The 16493-nt window shown below is 42.1% G+C and overlaps 1 protein-coding gene across 1 annotated transcript; it reads right to left on the bottom strand.

Annotated features, from left to right (window-relative positions):
- Window positions 1–15278, bottom strand: FLVCR1 (FLVCR choline and heme transporter 1). Its single transcript, XM_004175124.6, has 10 exons — window positions 14519–15278; window positions 11029–11173; window positions 10333–10473; window positions 9976–10043; window positions 9630–9733; window positions 8398–8508; window positions 7303–7408; window positions 6955–7066; window positions 6394–6461; window positions 1–5038 (listed from the first exon to the last, which is right to left on the bottom strand). Exons 1-10 carry the CDS (start codon window positions 15143–15145, stop codon window positions 4976–4978), a joined length of 1545 nt encoding a protein of 514 aa, XP_004175172.5. The 5' UTR covers window positions 15146–15278; the 3' UTR covers window positions 1–4975.
- Between the last annotated feature and the right edge of the window lie 1215 nt (window positions 15279–16493).

Raw genomic sequence — 16493 nt, 5'->3', positions numbered from 1 at the left:
TGCATGTACAAATATGTTTATTAATGACACAAAAAGTCATACACTTCGATTTTCCTACATTAAAAGGCAAGTTCTAAGGAAAAAAAATCACTTTTTATTAGCAGCTGTCAAAAATATTACTCTTGGCTCCAATCAATTTAGGCATTATACACTTTATTAGTAACATAGAATGGTAAGGAATGATGCCATCCACATATACACATACATACAGTATTGCAATCAGAGAATATTCATTAAGAACTTTTAATTTTCTCTTGAAATAAAAAACTGGACTCTAACAAAACCAAAATATTACAGCAAAACACATTTGTTATGTTCATGAGTAGAACAAAGACGTGAGCAGTAAATAACATGGGTCTTACACAGAAATACATTTCTCTTATGAAGTTTTTTTTGCTTAATTCATTCAAGTTCCTGCATTAACATCACTTCTCCCTCTTTGCAGAATTCAGACCAAATGGTGGGGCTGGGCACAATCATGTATTATTGTGTAAAATGACAGCTTGTGCTCCATGAAACATCAGTAGCCTGTAACACTTGAGAAGGAGGTACATACATGTATTGAAAACAACTGTAAAGGTCACACATTCCCATTCACACAGAAAAACTAGTAAGCTTACAACATGGAAAATAATAAATGTTTACAGCTTAACCCAATTTCACTTGGTTGTAGATGCACAAGGTAGCACAAGTATTTCTCAAAAAAAAAAAAAGAATTTTCATTAGGCAACATGGGCTGGAAGCTGTAATTACACACTCCACTGATTGTCTCTGAAACAGATTGCCTTGAACAAAAGAGATGACCAAGAGGCTGAAGTCAGAAAAGCCCTATTGATGCCTTAAGTTTTAGCTTCCATATTTTCCAGATTCTGTATGGCATTAGTATGTAACTCTGAAGTTCATATGAAGTGTTTGCAAATTCTCTGCACAGTTTAGTTTGACAAAACAATCCTTTTCCAGCTTGAGAACCAAGAACACCATTGCAACTTCAGACCCAAAAAGCATAAACAACAGTGAAGTGATAAGAGCAATCTCGGAGGATGGGACTTCATAACCTGAAGCTGCAATTGAACAATTAACCCAAAATGTAGATGGAAACACTCGGAAAAAAAGCAAATTGAAAAGCAAAAGCTGATGCATGGGACTGAGATGCAGCTCCTCCCTTGGTTTCTTACACCATCCTCTCCTAGCTGATGTGCAGTTCAAATCACAATACAATTACATTTTTTTAGCCCCCAACTCTACTCTTGCTGGAGGGCTGAGCCAGGATCTGAAGGCTAAGAGTCAGAAACCCTATTTGCAATTCCAAATGCATGTGGAATTTCCAGGCTAAGAAGGTTGCATGGAGAACTCACAGCAACCTTCCAGTATCTGAAGAGGGACTCCAGGGAAGTGGGAGGGACTCTTTGTCAGGAATTGTAGTGATAGGACAAGAGGAAATGGGTACAAACTGAAAGAGAGGGAATTTAATGTAGATATCAGGAATAATTATTTTACTGTGAGGATGGTAGGACACTGGAACAGGCTGCCCAGGCAGGCTGTGGACACCCCAACCCTGGCAGTGTTCAAGGCCAGGTTGGATAGAGCCTTGAGCAGCCTGGGCTAGTGGGAGATGTCCCTGCCCATGGCAGGGGGGTTGGGACCAGATGATCTTAAAGGTCCCTTCCAAACTCTTAACATTCTATGATTCTGTGTTTGATTGAGTGGATGTTGGCTGCTAAAACCCAAAAATTAAAAAGCAAAAACCATAAAGCCTCAACTACTCCAAATTTATTTCTGCCATGAGCTAGAACCTCAATTTCTTGACAAATGATAAAACTATTGGATAAAAAAATACCGATTTGCTCTTTATTTGCTCTTTATTCTCCTGCTGAGCCTTTCATTTAAATACTTTATAATTGCTGAAAATAGCTCATAGGTTTCCATCTTTCAAGATCTTTTTAGAAGGGGAATATTAAATCCAGGATGTAATTAAGCCTTCATTATTAGGAATATTTTCTTTTCAGGGACCCAGCAGGGTTGCCAGCAAGCCAAAATCTTCTTTCAACCTTTTCAGAAGGTAGCCAAGTAATTTAGCAGAAGATAAAAAACACAAGGAGCCAGAACTAGAATATTTTTTCAATAATCAGCTGAACATAACTAAAGAAACTGGAAACTAGTAGAAAAGAAAGGAATTGAAAAATAAATTTTAAGAATGGAACAAAAATACTCAATCTTTTATTTTGAACAGTGTATACTGAACATCCTGGATACTGCCAAAGACATTTGAAAACAATTCCCCACAACTACAAATATAATTTGCAAAACCAAAAGTAAAAGCAACCATGCATGGGCCATGAACATAAATATTTTCTGTATCTGTATCTTGATGAAAAACATATATCTATTTTGGCCCACATTACTATCATTTTTCCAAAGGGAAAAGCCACCCACATATGTCACAAGGCAGAAACTTTCACTTTTCTGACTCAGGCTGAAAACCTGTACATCCCTTGATGGGGCAGTTTCAATGGAAAGGACTGACATAATGAAAGCATCTCTACTTTCACTCCTACACCCCTGCCTGCCATTTGAATAGTCAAGAGTGACTTTTCCTATATTCAGCTGATTCAGCAGTGGACTCTTCTGAGAGTTTACCTCTCCAGAAGCAGCAAGGCCTGGTCATTTTCTCCCTAGCACTGGACCTGGCAAAGAGACTTTTTGGCAAGGCAAGTGTTCCAAGTGTGCTCTGTTTATTCTGATAGGTCTTCCCCTGTCTAAAGCACTTATCATACAAAATGTTTAAATCAAGATCATCACATTTAGAGGCTAAGCTTAGAAAGAGAAGCTTTCAGGGCCCTTTTTCTACAAAAGGATTTTCCTGAGTCTACAGCGAAATAAGAAAAAGAAAAGCTCTTAATTATATTTATTGTACTTAGAGACTAAACTTGGAGTTTGTTGTTGTTAAACCCCAACCATCCACCAAGCCCCAGGCAGCTGCTTGCTTGCTCCCTTCCCCACCAATGGGATTGAGGACAGAATCAGATGGGTAAAAGCTGGGAAAACTCATGGCTTGAGATAAAGGCAGCTTAGTAGGGAAAGCAGAAGCCACACACACAAGCAAAGAAAAACACGAAATTAATGCACTGCTTCCCCTGGGCAGGCAGGTGCTCAGCCACCACCACCAAGTGCAATGGCTGCTTGAGCAGAAAACACTCCAAACATCTCTCCCTTCCTCCTTCTGCCCCACTGCATATACTGAACATGATAACACATGGTCTGGAATGTCCCTTTGGTCGGCTGGGGTCACCTGTCCTGGCTGTGTCTCCTCCCAACATTCCGTGCACTCCCAGCTTCCTTGCCTTTTCTGTTGTATGAAAAGCAGAAAAGGCCTTGGCTCTGTGTAAGCCCTGCTCAGCAACAATAAAAAATCTCTGTATCATCAACCCTGTGTTCAGCACAAATCCAAAACACAGCCCCACGCCAGCCACTGTGAAGAAAATTAACTAGCCCAGCTGAAACCAGCAGAGTTAAATAATTCCCCATCCCCAATGGCAACAATCTGTGGGAAACTTCGAGCAGGATTCTACCTTCTGGATGGCACTGCATCCATGGGACTCAAAGACACAGCATCATTGATGGCACTGAACTTGCAGGCACAGTTTGCTGAGCTAAAAAATGAAACGTTTCCAGAAAGTCCACTAACCCAGGTCTGACTTTCCCAGCAATAGTATTACGGTAGTGCTATCAGTTCTGTGGGTGTGTAGATAGAGCACAAGGTAAAGGAGAAAATTTTCAAAAGCACTGCAATAAGAAACCCCCATTCCAAATACAGATAAATGAAGTAACAAAAAGTTACTGTTATAATGTCTGCTCATTTTGCAGCTCAGATGATATAAAAAAAAAAATACTTGATCAGAAAAAGTGAAAATATCACTATTTTCAGTCATCCTTACAGCTTTTAACACGCTGCAAAAGACATGATTTAAGTTACACAAGCACAGGAATTTCACATGAGACAAGTGATACAATTCATAAAAAGGACAAAACACGTTTTCTGATACTCCACAAATATTCAGAGGTTTAACACACAAAATGGAATTTCTTCAGCAGCACTGATTAAACTCAAGATGAGGCAGGGATCTTCTTTACAAAGTAAAGGCACTGGCTCTTTGTAAACACGTATTCCTCTCTCTTTAACTGAGAAAGCACTCAAAATATTCCATGGAGGAAACTTGTGTGGTAGTGTTCCACTGCTTATAAATATTTCAAAACAGAGATATTAAAGGCCTTTGTCATCCTTTTTACTGTATTTAATAAGAAATGGTTTTTTCTCCAATTTATCTAGCGAGAAACTTTTTAAATCTCCCCAGAAATGCTACAATGAAGCTATAGCAAGAACAGTGTTTTCTCTTATCTGCCTTCTGATACCTATAAAGAAGTTTCAAGGCAAAACAAATGTCAGATGCCAGTATGAAACACACACATCATCTCTTGTTTTCAGTATTGTGCTATCACTTTTCCAGAAGGAATCATTGGCTTATATTCAAATACAGATACATTTAAAGTAAAAAAAGGAACTCGTGAACATCCTCCTGCTGTGCATTTCCCTACTCTTTGACTTTTCAAATGCACCAGCAAGACTGAACAAGAAAAGATTAGACACTTCTGATCATGACAACTGTAGTCAAGATTCCTGATTTTTTTCAAGTATGCATCCTGAATGCACATCTCCCTACCGTGGAGCGTTCACACAGCTCTTTACTAATGAAACTGCAAGACTTGAAAATGTTAAAATAAATATTCCATACAAAGGTGAATTGTTTGCATCTTGAGCAAAATGAACTGAGCATCTTCATAGCTTCCAGTACACAACTACCACCAATATCAACAAACACATTTCACTACTCATACACACAAATCCAGTGATTACACTAGCTCATATCATTCTGTATCTAACCAAAATTGTGCGTTTCTGAGTCACCTTCCTTCAGCTTCATAAATCTGACTCTATCTTTAATGTCGTGCTTTCAGGTTCTACAGGACTGTCAACTGGCACCTGAAGAGGGAGATAAAAAAAATAAAAACACAACATGAATTAAGCTGTTATTCAACAGAATCATTCTCAAACTCAGTATTCTTGGGTAATTATTAGGTTAGACTACAACAGTATATGTAGTTAATTAGCCCAATTAAGCAAATTATATAAAACCCTATTTTCCTTTCTTTTTGTAATAAAAAAAAAGAACCCTAACATAGAATTTAGTTTCTTAGTATAACGCTAAAGTGTATATTTACTGCATATAAATATCTGTCACATGAAGAATAACTTCCCATTCTTTTCTCTGTTACATTTAAACACAGTAGAATCTTGACCAAAGTTTGGTATCTAAGTGATATTGAACATTATTAACACAGGCAGGTCTCACTCATGCATGGCAACATCAGGGCAAGGACTGCAGCTTTTCTTACTAGGATCTAGGCTAGTTAACGAGGTGATAATGGAAAGCAGAGAAGCCTGCACAGCCCCAAACCCACAGGATGCCACACTGAGCACACACAACTGCACAGGTTTCGGGTTCAAGTTAGCTCAGGCAGCACCAGCTCGAAGTTCCTGAACCTCACACAGACACTAACAGTGTGCAGTTGGTCACAGACGATCAAAAGCTGCTGGGCATGCAAGACACCTACACAAAAAGAAGCAAGGCAGAGGATCTTGCAATATCTGACTCCAAAAAGCTGTCTCATATCTTGAGCCAAACAATCAAAAACCCACAGCACTGAAAAATTTTTCCACTGAAAGCTTTATCTCTACTAGTAACTGTAGTAGTTTGGAAAAGCTGCTGAAACATGGAGCCTTGCAATCATCAGAAAATGCTATGCTCACTCTTCCTTTAAATTGAGAGTGTCAGCAGAAGAACAAACCCAGCTCTTTATGCAGCACTGCACAGGAACTCCAGCATGGCTTCTGTTCATCAGAAAGTGACTTCATCTGAAGGGACTGCAGGTATTTTAAATAAAATACATAGTCTGTAGGATGGCCTCACAACTCAATAAACAAAGAGGCTTCACAATTTACAATGCTACCCCACCATTGTGAAAAAGCAAGATTCAAGAAAAAAATATTATTAGCCACTTAAAAATATTCAAAAAATTTAAAAATTAAAAAAATTCCAAGAGCAGATTTTTTTTCAGTTTTTTTTCACAGGAGTTAAGGAGAAAAACAGGTATGTGATAGCAGCATCTCATGTGGCTCTGTTGTTCAAAACCAGCATGGTTTGAACAACATCAGATATAAGTCATAGTCATAAGATTTTGTCTTATGCAAAATCTCTTGCAGCTGATATTGTTATGCCAGTAGAAGTCAAGCATTCAAGTAGGTAATACAGTCATGGTAAAAGAGTCACCACTTACAGCTTTAACGTCCAAGTTCATAATCCCTGAATTCACATTGTGTCTTCGCAAATCTGATTTTATTAAGGCTAAAAAAAGAAGGAAAAGGGAAAGCTGGTTCACACCTTTGCACTGACATGCTCTTCAAGGGAAATGTTTGCAGGGTACAAGCACACAGAAGCTGCTTTCAGCACATTTTCAAAATACCTGTAGCCACTCTTTTGAACTCACTGAAAATTTGAACTTGCTCCTCACAAAGCAGGAAATGATAATAAAATCTTTTAAACCACAGGCGCTTAAAGAAAAGCTTGATAGTTCAGCACTTTCAACACATTTGTGAGTCAACATGTGTAAACACTAGCACAGTTCCAGAGTGCATCAGCAATTTCTTGCATTTGGAAAACTGCAAATTGCCTCCATTTGAACATTTTTTTTCTATTTCTTACCCCATTCTGGAGATTGGGTCTGTCTGTCTTAAATTCAAGACATGTCTCAAGAAATGGGGGTCAGATTGCTGTCCATATATTAGCAACATCATCCTAAAAGCACCTACGCTTTTACACTACTTGCACTTGTAATTACCTGTTAAAATAATGCCCACAAAAATCCAAGCACAAAGAAAGATGTTTCCAGCACGAGGACTGTAGTCTGTTGTGAGCTTTCCTTGGACAAGTGTAAAGATAATTCCAAATATCTATAAACAAACAAGTAACTTCATCAGGATCACACAGAAAAGAGTCATTGTTTTACCTTTGAAAGTTCCAGGTCATACCTTATAGAAATCAAATTAAAAAAACAAAAAACAAACAAACAAAACCAGGACTATAGCAACAAAGCAGAGATTTATCTAAGTCTAACAGAGCCTTCCTAGACTTGAGCATAGTGGCATTCCTGAACATTACTTCACTTGAAGAAATAAAATGCTGTAACCTGTGCTGATGCATTAAGGAGACCTGAGGACGTGCCTTCAGACTCTGGATATGTAATTTCCACAGCAAATTCAAACCCAAGTGGAAGATAGCCAGTCATGAAGAACCTGTTGAAGAGGAGAGTAAGAGGATGACAGGTGTGGTCTTCATCTGTTACTACAGCTAAGAAACATACACAACTGTCATGTGTTCACGACTTAACAGAATTCAGTAATTCCAAATAATAGTGACTCTTCATTCCCTCAGTATGATCCAAAAATTTTAGCCACACATTTTTCTCTTTAGCGCAAAGCTGTTAAAACATGTTTGCCCTATTTCCCACAACCACCATACATATGAAACATCCTTTGCAAACGAGTCTGCAGGCCACTCCATACTTGAAGCCAATTACTTTCATATGAAACACTCACAAAAACAACATCATTTGATCAGCCCAAATAGCCATGCTGGAGGACAAAAAAAGACCATGAGTAGGGAGTGAGGCTGTACACTTGAACACCTGCTGGAAGCTGTGGAAGAAGCTGAGGGGACCGATGGATGATGGGAAGAGAAGAGGCTTAATGCAGCTGAGGTTGGTTGTCTGGCTTTTACACTGAAACTATCAAGATATCTCTGGTTTCATCTTGACTCTGTGTCTAAATACAGCAACACTCCCTCAGCATGTCTTGAGGATTTTAGATTGGGTATCTATAACCAAAGCAACCAGCATGTTGCCTGAGCTATCAAAGTACAGATAAATGAAATGCAGAGAAGCCAGTCTTCCTAGATCTGCTCAGTTAAACTCTAATCACGTACACACTGCTCAAGAGAAAGCTTCAACTTCACTGCAGACAGCTTTTTGAATTGGAACTAAGCAAATTGACCACATAGAGATCTCTCCTAGGTCCATAAAATGGTTAATGAAATTTACTGAAAAGTGAGTTATTTTAGCTTTATTATGATGTAACAGAAGGTGAAACCCTATCTGTACTGTGAGCTAAAGGCATAGGCTGAGACCATGGTGACAGAATACACAGCAGAATTATCTAGGTAAAACATTTAAATATGTTTCAGAACAGAACTGCAGTAAGTGTTGTAGTGCTCTTTAATTGCTCACCCAAGCACTCCTCCAGTCACGAACACTACTATAAGGTATCCGAGATCCAGGGTGAAGGTAAATACCAGCAACCCAATGAAAGAGAGAATGTAAACAATCAAAGTAGTTTGCCTGCAACCCAACAACAACAACAAAAAATAACATTGTTAATAGAAGGCCATAGCACATTGCTGAAGCATGGAAGGATAACAAGAACATCACATAAGCCACTCTAAAGCTATAAAATTTGCTTCATGTAATTCTGCCTCAAACTTAGCATGCAGTGAGAACATATTCATTCCTAAACCCTTCATTTGTTATCTGGCTGCTTCACTCAAAGCTAAGGACTTACTCAAACTCTCAAAGAATGGACAATCACAGTACAGACCTTAAGACTATTTTAGTTCTCTGCTATGCTGTACCTCTTGGCCATTCTGCAGGGCTGCCCATTACACAATACATCCACACAGGAGCAGCTGAGTCCAACACTATTAGCAATAAAAGTCAGCCTACCAAGAGGCAAGTCAAACAAATCTCATTACAGTGTTCTATTTTTTTTTTTTTTGAATCTGGAAGAAGGGATGTCTTCCAAATTCTTGAAACACATATTTGTAGGCCAAAAGACATGCAGAAACAAAGCCAATCTACAACGTTAACATCCATTAGGCTTGTAGAGGCACATAATGTACTAAGAGTCACAGGGGAGAACTACTCCATCACAAACAGTGCTCCAGGGCAGTGCTCACTCCTGGGGGCTCCACACCATGGATGATGGACCCAGGAGCTCCTACCACAAAGAGAGCTCTGCTCCATGGTCATCCCCTGAATTAAAGCAAACATTACACTTACTAACAGGATCAGGAGTAGCATAAAAAAATTGAGAATCCATCAGCTGGCCACTTGACAAAACAATTCAGGGTAGGCTTTGAGACTGTATGCTTTCCTAGGAGAAGAAGCCCACTGGGCCACCTGGCCACTGTATGTAGGACCTACAGTGCTTTCCTTACACTCCTGAAGAGACAGGAATAGATGACAAATCCCTCTGCATTCCCTCTGCTCCCTCACTTCTTTTGGCCAATAACCAGTAAGAGTCTCAGAAAATGCAGAAACTTCTCTCCATCACGACCACCAAAAGATCAGGGACCAACTGCATTTCATCAGCAGTTCATTTCAGGCCTTATGTTGGAGTATTTTCCTAATGCAATTGCACCACTCTCCTACCCTTAACCCCACACATGCCTACCCACACTTACTTGTATGTTTTAGTGTAATCCAGCCACAAACCACAAATAATCGAACCCACCATTCCTGCCACCACCAGTGTCAAGCCAATTCTCCCAGCGTTCACTTCTTCTCCCTTTCAACAAATATTTATATGGTGCTCATTAATAATTGCTTCCATTCAGAGTCAAGTTCAGACCTCTTGGCAGTCATAAGTGCAAACAAACATTCCTATGACTCCCACAGCTGTATGGTACAAGAAACTGTACAGAGGTATAAAAGAAACCAAATGTCTGAGCACACATAGTACCTACAAAATAAATATCACCTCTGCAAATGTACAGTGAAAAAGAGAAATATAAGATCCAAGAAACTTACCTCATAATGAGTTACTATCATCTGGTTTAATAATGTGGAGACAGAGTAAAATGCCCCAGTCATAATACCTGCAGTACCAAGAAAAAAGCTTCAGTCATCCCAGGTGCAACCATGCTGATTTGTTACCCTAAAGAATTCATCTTCTGACATTTAACCTTTTATGTGCCAGGTGAAATCTCTTCACTGGACCTATAAGTGATATTTTGCATCCTTACAGATTTTCCAGAACTGGCACCTGAGTAAATAAAAGTTTGACACCCCCTCCCCCATTAAAAAAACCCCACAATTAAAATTCTATGTGCTTCTGGCCCACCTTTGAACCTTTCTGCCAGACTACAAGCAGGTAGCACCACTTACCATAACTGATTAGCAAAAGTATAAATGGAATATTTTTGAACAAGTTAATAATGGACTGCTTGTAGGAGTAATCCTCAGGAGGTTTATTTTGCAGGACTGCTTGAGAGTGACTGGGAGGATATTTGGGCTTTTCCTCAAACACTGGGGAAAAAGAAGAAGGAACAATTTTTGATTAATCTCTACCAAATTAATGTGCTGCTTTTTTTTTCTTTTGCTTTTTTTTTTTTTTTTTAAGTGTTTCAGCTTGATGAATTTCAGAAGAGTGACTTGTAGTTTTAACAACTGCATGAAAAAAAAATTTCTAGATTTTCTCATGGAAGAACTGAGTCACATCCACAAAGGATGTGTTATCTGGTAACATCTGATTGCTACCAAAATAGGGTCAAAGACAGCCTTCATCTGCAATATGTCAAGACCTTTGTATATAAATTGTAAGATTAACAGAGTGAATTCACATTATATCAGAAGTCCTTCCAGCAAAGAAATGAAGAGAACTAAATATTCTGAAAGAAATCACCCCATGTGAAGAACAACACAGAGGGAAACAGCTGTTGCTTAACCCTGGCACTACAGGTAAGTGAACACAAACTGGAAAAATTCTAACCTCAACTGCTTTGAGCAGTCAGCTGCTTTAAGTGAGACATTGTAAACACCCCCTGTAGGCAGCATGTCAATTCTAGTAATTTAAACACTTACCAACTCCTGCTAAGAAGAACAAAAGTGTGGACACTATCGCTGTTCCGTAGAACATGATGCTGATGTTATGTGCCATAAGATCAATATCATTCGGTGTATTTGGGACCAAAACAGGTGGCAATAAAAAGCCAATTGCAGTACCAAGCTGTAAAGCAAGAAAAAAAACCCCCAAAAATCACTTCCCTCTGAACATACTAATTAACAGAAGTGAGAACTCTTACCAGGTAAATTCAGAATTGTTATCTAATAAGCATTAATAAAACTTTTGTATCACACTTCGGAGCCAGTTGCCCTCAATGTTGTTTTACAACCAGATCTTCCATAACTCAGGTTGAATCTTTTCACTTCTCAGTTTAACTACAATACCACACTTAGTGTATATATTTACACTACACATAGTACTTATACAAGAATCTCATACTTATAGAAGAATTTTTCACAGGAACTAGAAGTACCAGACATGAACATAAATTTGTATCAGTCATCCTGCAACTGAAGGGCTACAGATGGCACAAGATTCCAGCTACTCTTGTAGAAATGTTCTTCATTTGATGTCATGCTCCTGCCACTACAGTAGCAAAGCCTGACTGCAAGGTTTACTGAACAACAAGATAGAACAGAAAAAAGGAAAATGCTTATTAAGACCAAACTCAACAATTATTGCTAAGGAAATAAATAAAAATCACAGAACGAAGTTGTAGTGGGTTTGTGTGTGAAGTAAATTCCATCATAACAACTGATTTTATATTAAAGAGACATAAAACAGGAACTGAAATTTTGGGTATACATATAAAGCATTTTAAAATACGAAGGAACAACTCCTGGGCTATTCTCCAATTTCTCTCTTCTGCTCCCCCGAAACTTAATGGCATTTTCAAGCATTGGAACATTTATTTTAGGTAATATTAAATTTAAAAATAGCACCAAAGGCTGTTATGAGTAGCAAGCCCAACAATCTGCACGCACATTAGAGGTGTGCCACTGTGCTTACAAAGCACCCTCTGTGCATACCCTGATGAGGAGTTTGCTACCTTTTTTCACCCAGGCCATCATATTGACACAGTATCCAGTGGTCACAGGAGGAATTTGTCTCCTTTGGCCCTCACCCTTCAGTATATGAACCGTACAAACATGAACTGAGCACACAGTTACTTTTTGTCTTTAGGTATAATTTTTTCCTCCCCCAACAGGAGCCAATGCAGTATCCACGCTGTTCCAACAAAGTCGAGTGATATCATTTTCCACCACTTACATCTAGAGAGGTTAAGACCAGAAAGAAGAAAGTGTTCCAATCAGTTTGGTGTGCCTCATTTAAGATGCTAAATACTTGTGGAGATCTGGCAGTCCCAAAAACCCTTGACAGGTACATTGCTGCATTCCCAGTGATTTGTGTTCCAGTTGCATCCCAAAGAAGTGAGATGTAATTTTTGATAACTGCTCTCTCTGTTCCTCCCCTGCCTGCTGTCCTGGCGTTCCCTGTAGCTCTGAAGTTTCACAGAGTATCTGATAAGCAATTGGATGACCAGCAGCTGGGTGGGTTATGGCAACCTGCTCTCTTCCATAGTTGACATTGTGCAATTAGCCAGTACAGTGAGTGGGTTACAGCAACGTGTTGTGTTACACAGTTCACATTGTGCAATTATCAGCACGGTGAGACCCAACGGGAATGCGTGTGCAGAAGGGAACTGCAACGGGACACACGGACATTACTTCTAACTTCCAAGTGCCTAACTTCTTACTGCTCTTTCAATCCAGCTTTTGAGAGTTTTTAGGGTTTTTTTTTTAAGGAAGTAAAACATGAGAATAGAGAAATTCTGTTGTTCTATTGACACAGTACCAGCAAGCACTTCAGCAGGCACACTGAGATCAGTCCTTATCAAAGCAGTGACCCATGTTGCAGAAGGCTGAATAAATTGGTTTTATTAAGCTAAATTATATTACATTAATACTATACTACACTAGAACTATATAATATTAAAAGGATACTAAAGAAAAACCTGTGACTGTCTCCAGGTTTGACCCAACTGGCCAATCAATCCAAACAGCCATCACCAGTGTACAACTAACAAATCACTCTTCAGTAAACAATCTCCATAACACATTCCACATGTGCCAAACAACAGGAGCAGTGAATACAGATAAGAATGGTTTTCTTCTTTCTCTGAGCTTTTGCAGTGCATCTCCCATATTCCCAGGAAAATTACTGGGAGAGAGAATCATGTCCCTCTCTGTTCAGAGAATGTGAATACCACACGTCCTAGCTTCTGGAGGGGAATTCACTCCAGAAATATCCACATCCTGATCCCGTTTCCCTTGTCCATCCTTCTCATGGGTCCCATCCACACAATCCCTGCTCTCCTGCTCCTGTTCCGCACCACTTCAACCCCACATCTCAGCATCCAGGTGAAGTGTCACTTTCAGGCTCCAAGCTGGATACTTGACACTGCTGCAGAACTGAAAACCCAGTGACTCCTTGCTATTGGGAGGCCTGGTGCATGTCAGGAAGAGGGGAAACATAGTCACCAAAGAAACCTTTAACCTCACACCAGGATGCAGATCCAAAATTTTTGCCTCACTGCTGAAACAACCAACAATTTTTGAAATCCTCAGTCCAAAAGGGACAGTTGATTTGTCCACTGAAATCCTTTGATGAAAAAAAAAAAAAAAAAAAAAGGCATTTTGGAAGAACTGCAAACAGCCAGGTATCAGCTAATGAGGAATCAGCGAGGTTTAATACACCCTAATTGTAAATACTTAATATTAATGTCACTGCTGTCATAATCCAAAGTGCACAAACATAAAATCATTGGACTCACATGATAAAAAATAAATTCCCCATTATCTTAACAAAACTCTACCTATGACCTCAGCCTGCATCAGCGATGCTGATCTGAATCTTAGCAATTTTTTGCCACTGCAGGAGAAAAAAAAAAAAAAAGCTGTGACAGTGGCAGGAGGTGAGAATTAGGCTATAGGAGGAAAAAGCATCATACCTGCACCTGTGCTTTCAGATGCACCTGTTCCAGCTCTCTGAAACTGGCCAGGACCAGGGAGCTTGAGGTAATCCGTGACTCAGTTATCAGCTCCCAACAGTGATGTGAACTATCACAGGGTTACACAAAACTTCAGGAGTCACCAGGGTATTGACTACTGGCACCTGGCAATTAGAGGCCATATTTTAAAAAGCAGAAACCAATATATGTTGTCGCTGGGGCTCTTCATGAAAGTTCACGTAGTACAACACCAACCGGGGGTGGATTCAGTCAAAATGCAAGAGAAAGAGGAAGCGAAGCAGGACCATTTCAGAAAAGGTCTCGACTGATGTACGGCCGGCAGCTGCTGGAGCGTGTGGGATGCCACACAGCCCGGCCCCACCTGGCCACTCTCCCAGCACCACACCCTGGAGAAAAAGCCTTTTCCCACTCAAGCATCTGGTTTTTAACTCGATGCCGAACTCTAAGGAAACCCCCTCGCTCCCCTGCCGCCCTACCTGGTTGCCCAGCACGGCCACGGCGCAGGCGGTGGAGACCTCGGTGGGGCCGAACCAGACGGAGGCGATGCGGGAGGGCAGCCCCAGGATGAAGACCTGGGCGACGGCGCAGACGGCCTGGGCGGCCAGGGTGAGCGGGTAGCGCTGGGGGGCCAGGCTGCCGCACTTGAGCCAGGCGCCCACCGCGTTCAGCCCCGCGCCCAGCAGCGCCGTGAGCCGCAGCCCGCGGGCGTCCAGCAGCCAGGTGGCCGGCAGGATCAGCGGCACGTAGGCCACCATGTACACCATGGACAGCCAGTCGATCTGCGTGAAGGAGACGCCGTAGAAGCCGGCGAAGACGTTGCTGAGGATGCTGTACTGGATCCACTGGAAGGCGTTCACCAGCGAGTAGCAGCTGAACACGGCCAGCACCGCCAGCCGCCGCCGCGACAGCCGCGTCTCCGGCCGCGCCTCCGGCCGCACGCCGCCCGCCGGCAGCATCTCCTCGGCCTCCGGGGCCGCCCGCTGCCCGCCGCCCGCCGGGGCCGCCTCCTTGCCGGGCAGGAAGCCATTGCAGCGCTGCAGCGGGGCCGCCGGCGGCTCCCCGCTCTCCCCCTCCGCCTCCTCCTCGCCGCCGTCCTCCACCATCTCGGCCGTCTCCCCACCCAGCTTCCCCGCTGCCGGCGGGCGCAGCCCGGCTCTGCCTGCCAAGGTCACCTGGCTGCGGCTCCGCTCGCCGCCGCCCCGCCCCGGGGCCGGGCCCGGCAGCCGAGCCCGGCGGGCGGAGCGGGAGGCGGCCCCGGAGGCGGCCCCGGGCGGGCGGGTCCCGCCGGAGCCCGCGGCGGGCGCGGTGGGCGCGGCGGCGGGCCGGGCTGCCGGGAGCGTGTGCGGGGGATGTACGCAGAGATAGAGATGGAGGCAGTTGTTTTGTTCACGCTTCTGCTTCCGTTTTCTTTGTCCGTCTTCCTCGTGGTTCCGTATCTTCGCACAATCCCTTCACTCCTGCTCCTGTCCTGCTCCTCTTCAGTCCTCACATCCCAACATCTGAGTGATGTATGTGCACACACACACGGAGACTCACACTTAAGTCTTTTAAATTGAACACACACACAGACTCACACTTTTTTAAGTCTTTTAAATTGAACACACACACAGAGACTCACACTTCTTTAAGTCTTTTAAATTGAACACACACACAGAGACTCACACTTCTTTAAGTCTTTTAAATTGAACATACGCACAGAGACTCACACACTTCTTTAAGTCTTTTAAATTGAACACACAAGTCGCACCCTTGCTGTGTGAATTTTGCTGGCTTCATGAGAACGACAGGGTGATAGTAATGATGTAAATAATCCACACAATATCTCCAAGGAAAGAGCAGCGTCACCTCATTCCTGTAACCTTTCTGGTGGCAGGTGTGTCCACCCAGGCGAGGTTGGGTGGGCACAGACTGGTGCTTTGTGGCTCACCCCTCTCCCCTCCTCCTCGGCACAGGCAGGGCACCTCGGCTGCTGCACCGTCTGTGCAGGGACACACAGGCCACACCATTTCCAGCACATTCTGAGAAAATCCAGGGCCTTCCCCTGCCATATTAAGATTTGTCTCTTTGTGGTGGTGATGCAGAGAAATGTACTGAAGTCATAAGAGACGGATAGGCAGAGACAGAGGCCCAAATTGCAGCAGAGGGTGGCCAGTACAGTACATTATCAGGGCATGTGCATCCGTCCTTCATTGCCTCCAGAGCCGCAGGCAAAACATTCCTTGTTTCCACTCAACCTCTGAAATTTGTTTTGACACATACCCCAGAAAACTGACTGTCTGGCTCATGTGCAGAGGTGGGTGGATATTCAGTGAGCAATCTTCTCCCAAACCCTGCACAGGTTCATGTCTGCACAGGAGCAGCATCTGGCAGCCCCTGTCAAAGCTGGTAATTCTGCTCTGCAGACAGTATCCCCTAATAAAAAGACAGATTGTTCTCCAAAGCATAATAAGA

The sequence above is a fragment of the Taeniopygia guttata genome, chromosome 3 (genome assembly GCF_048771995.1).
Source record: "Taeniopygia guttata chromosome 3, bTaeGut7.mat, whole genome shotgun sequence".
Taxonomy (NCBI): domain Eukaryota; kingdom Metazoa; phylum Chordata; class Aves; order Passeriformes; family Estrildidae; genus Taeniopygia; species Taeniopygia guttata.
Note: the sequence above shows the minus strand (reverse complement) of the source record. Positions and strands in the feature narration are given on the sequence as shown.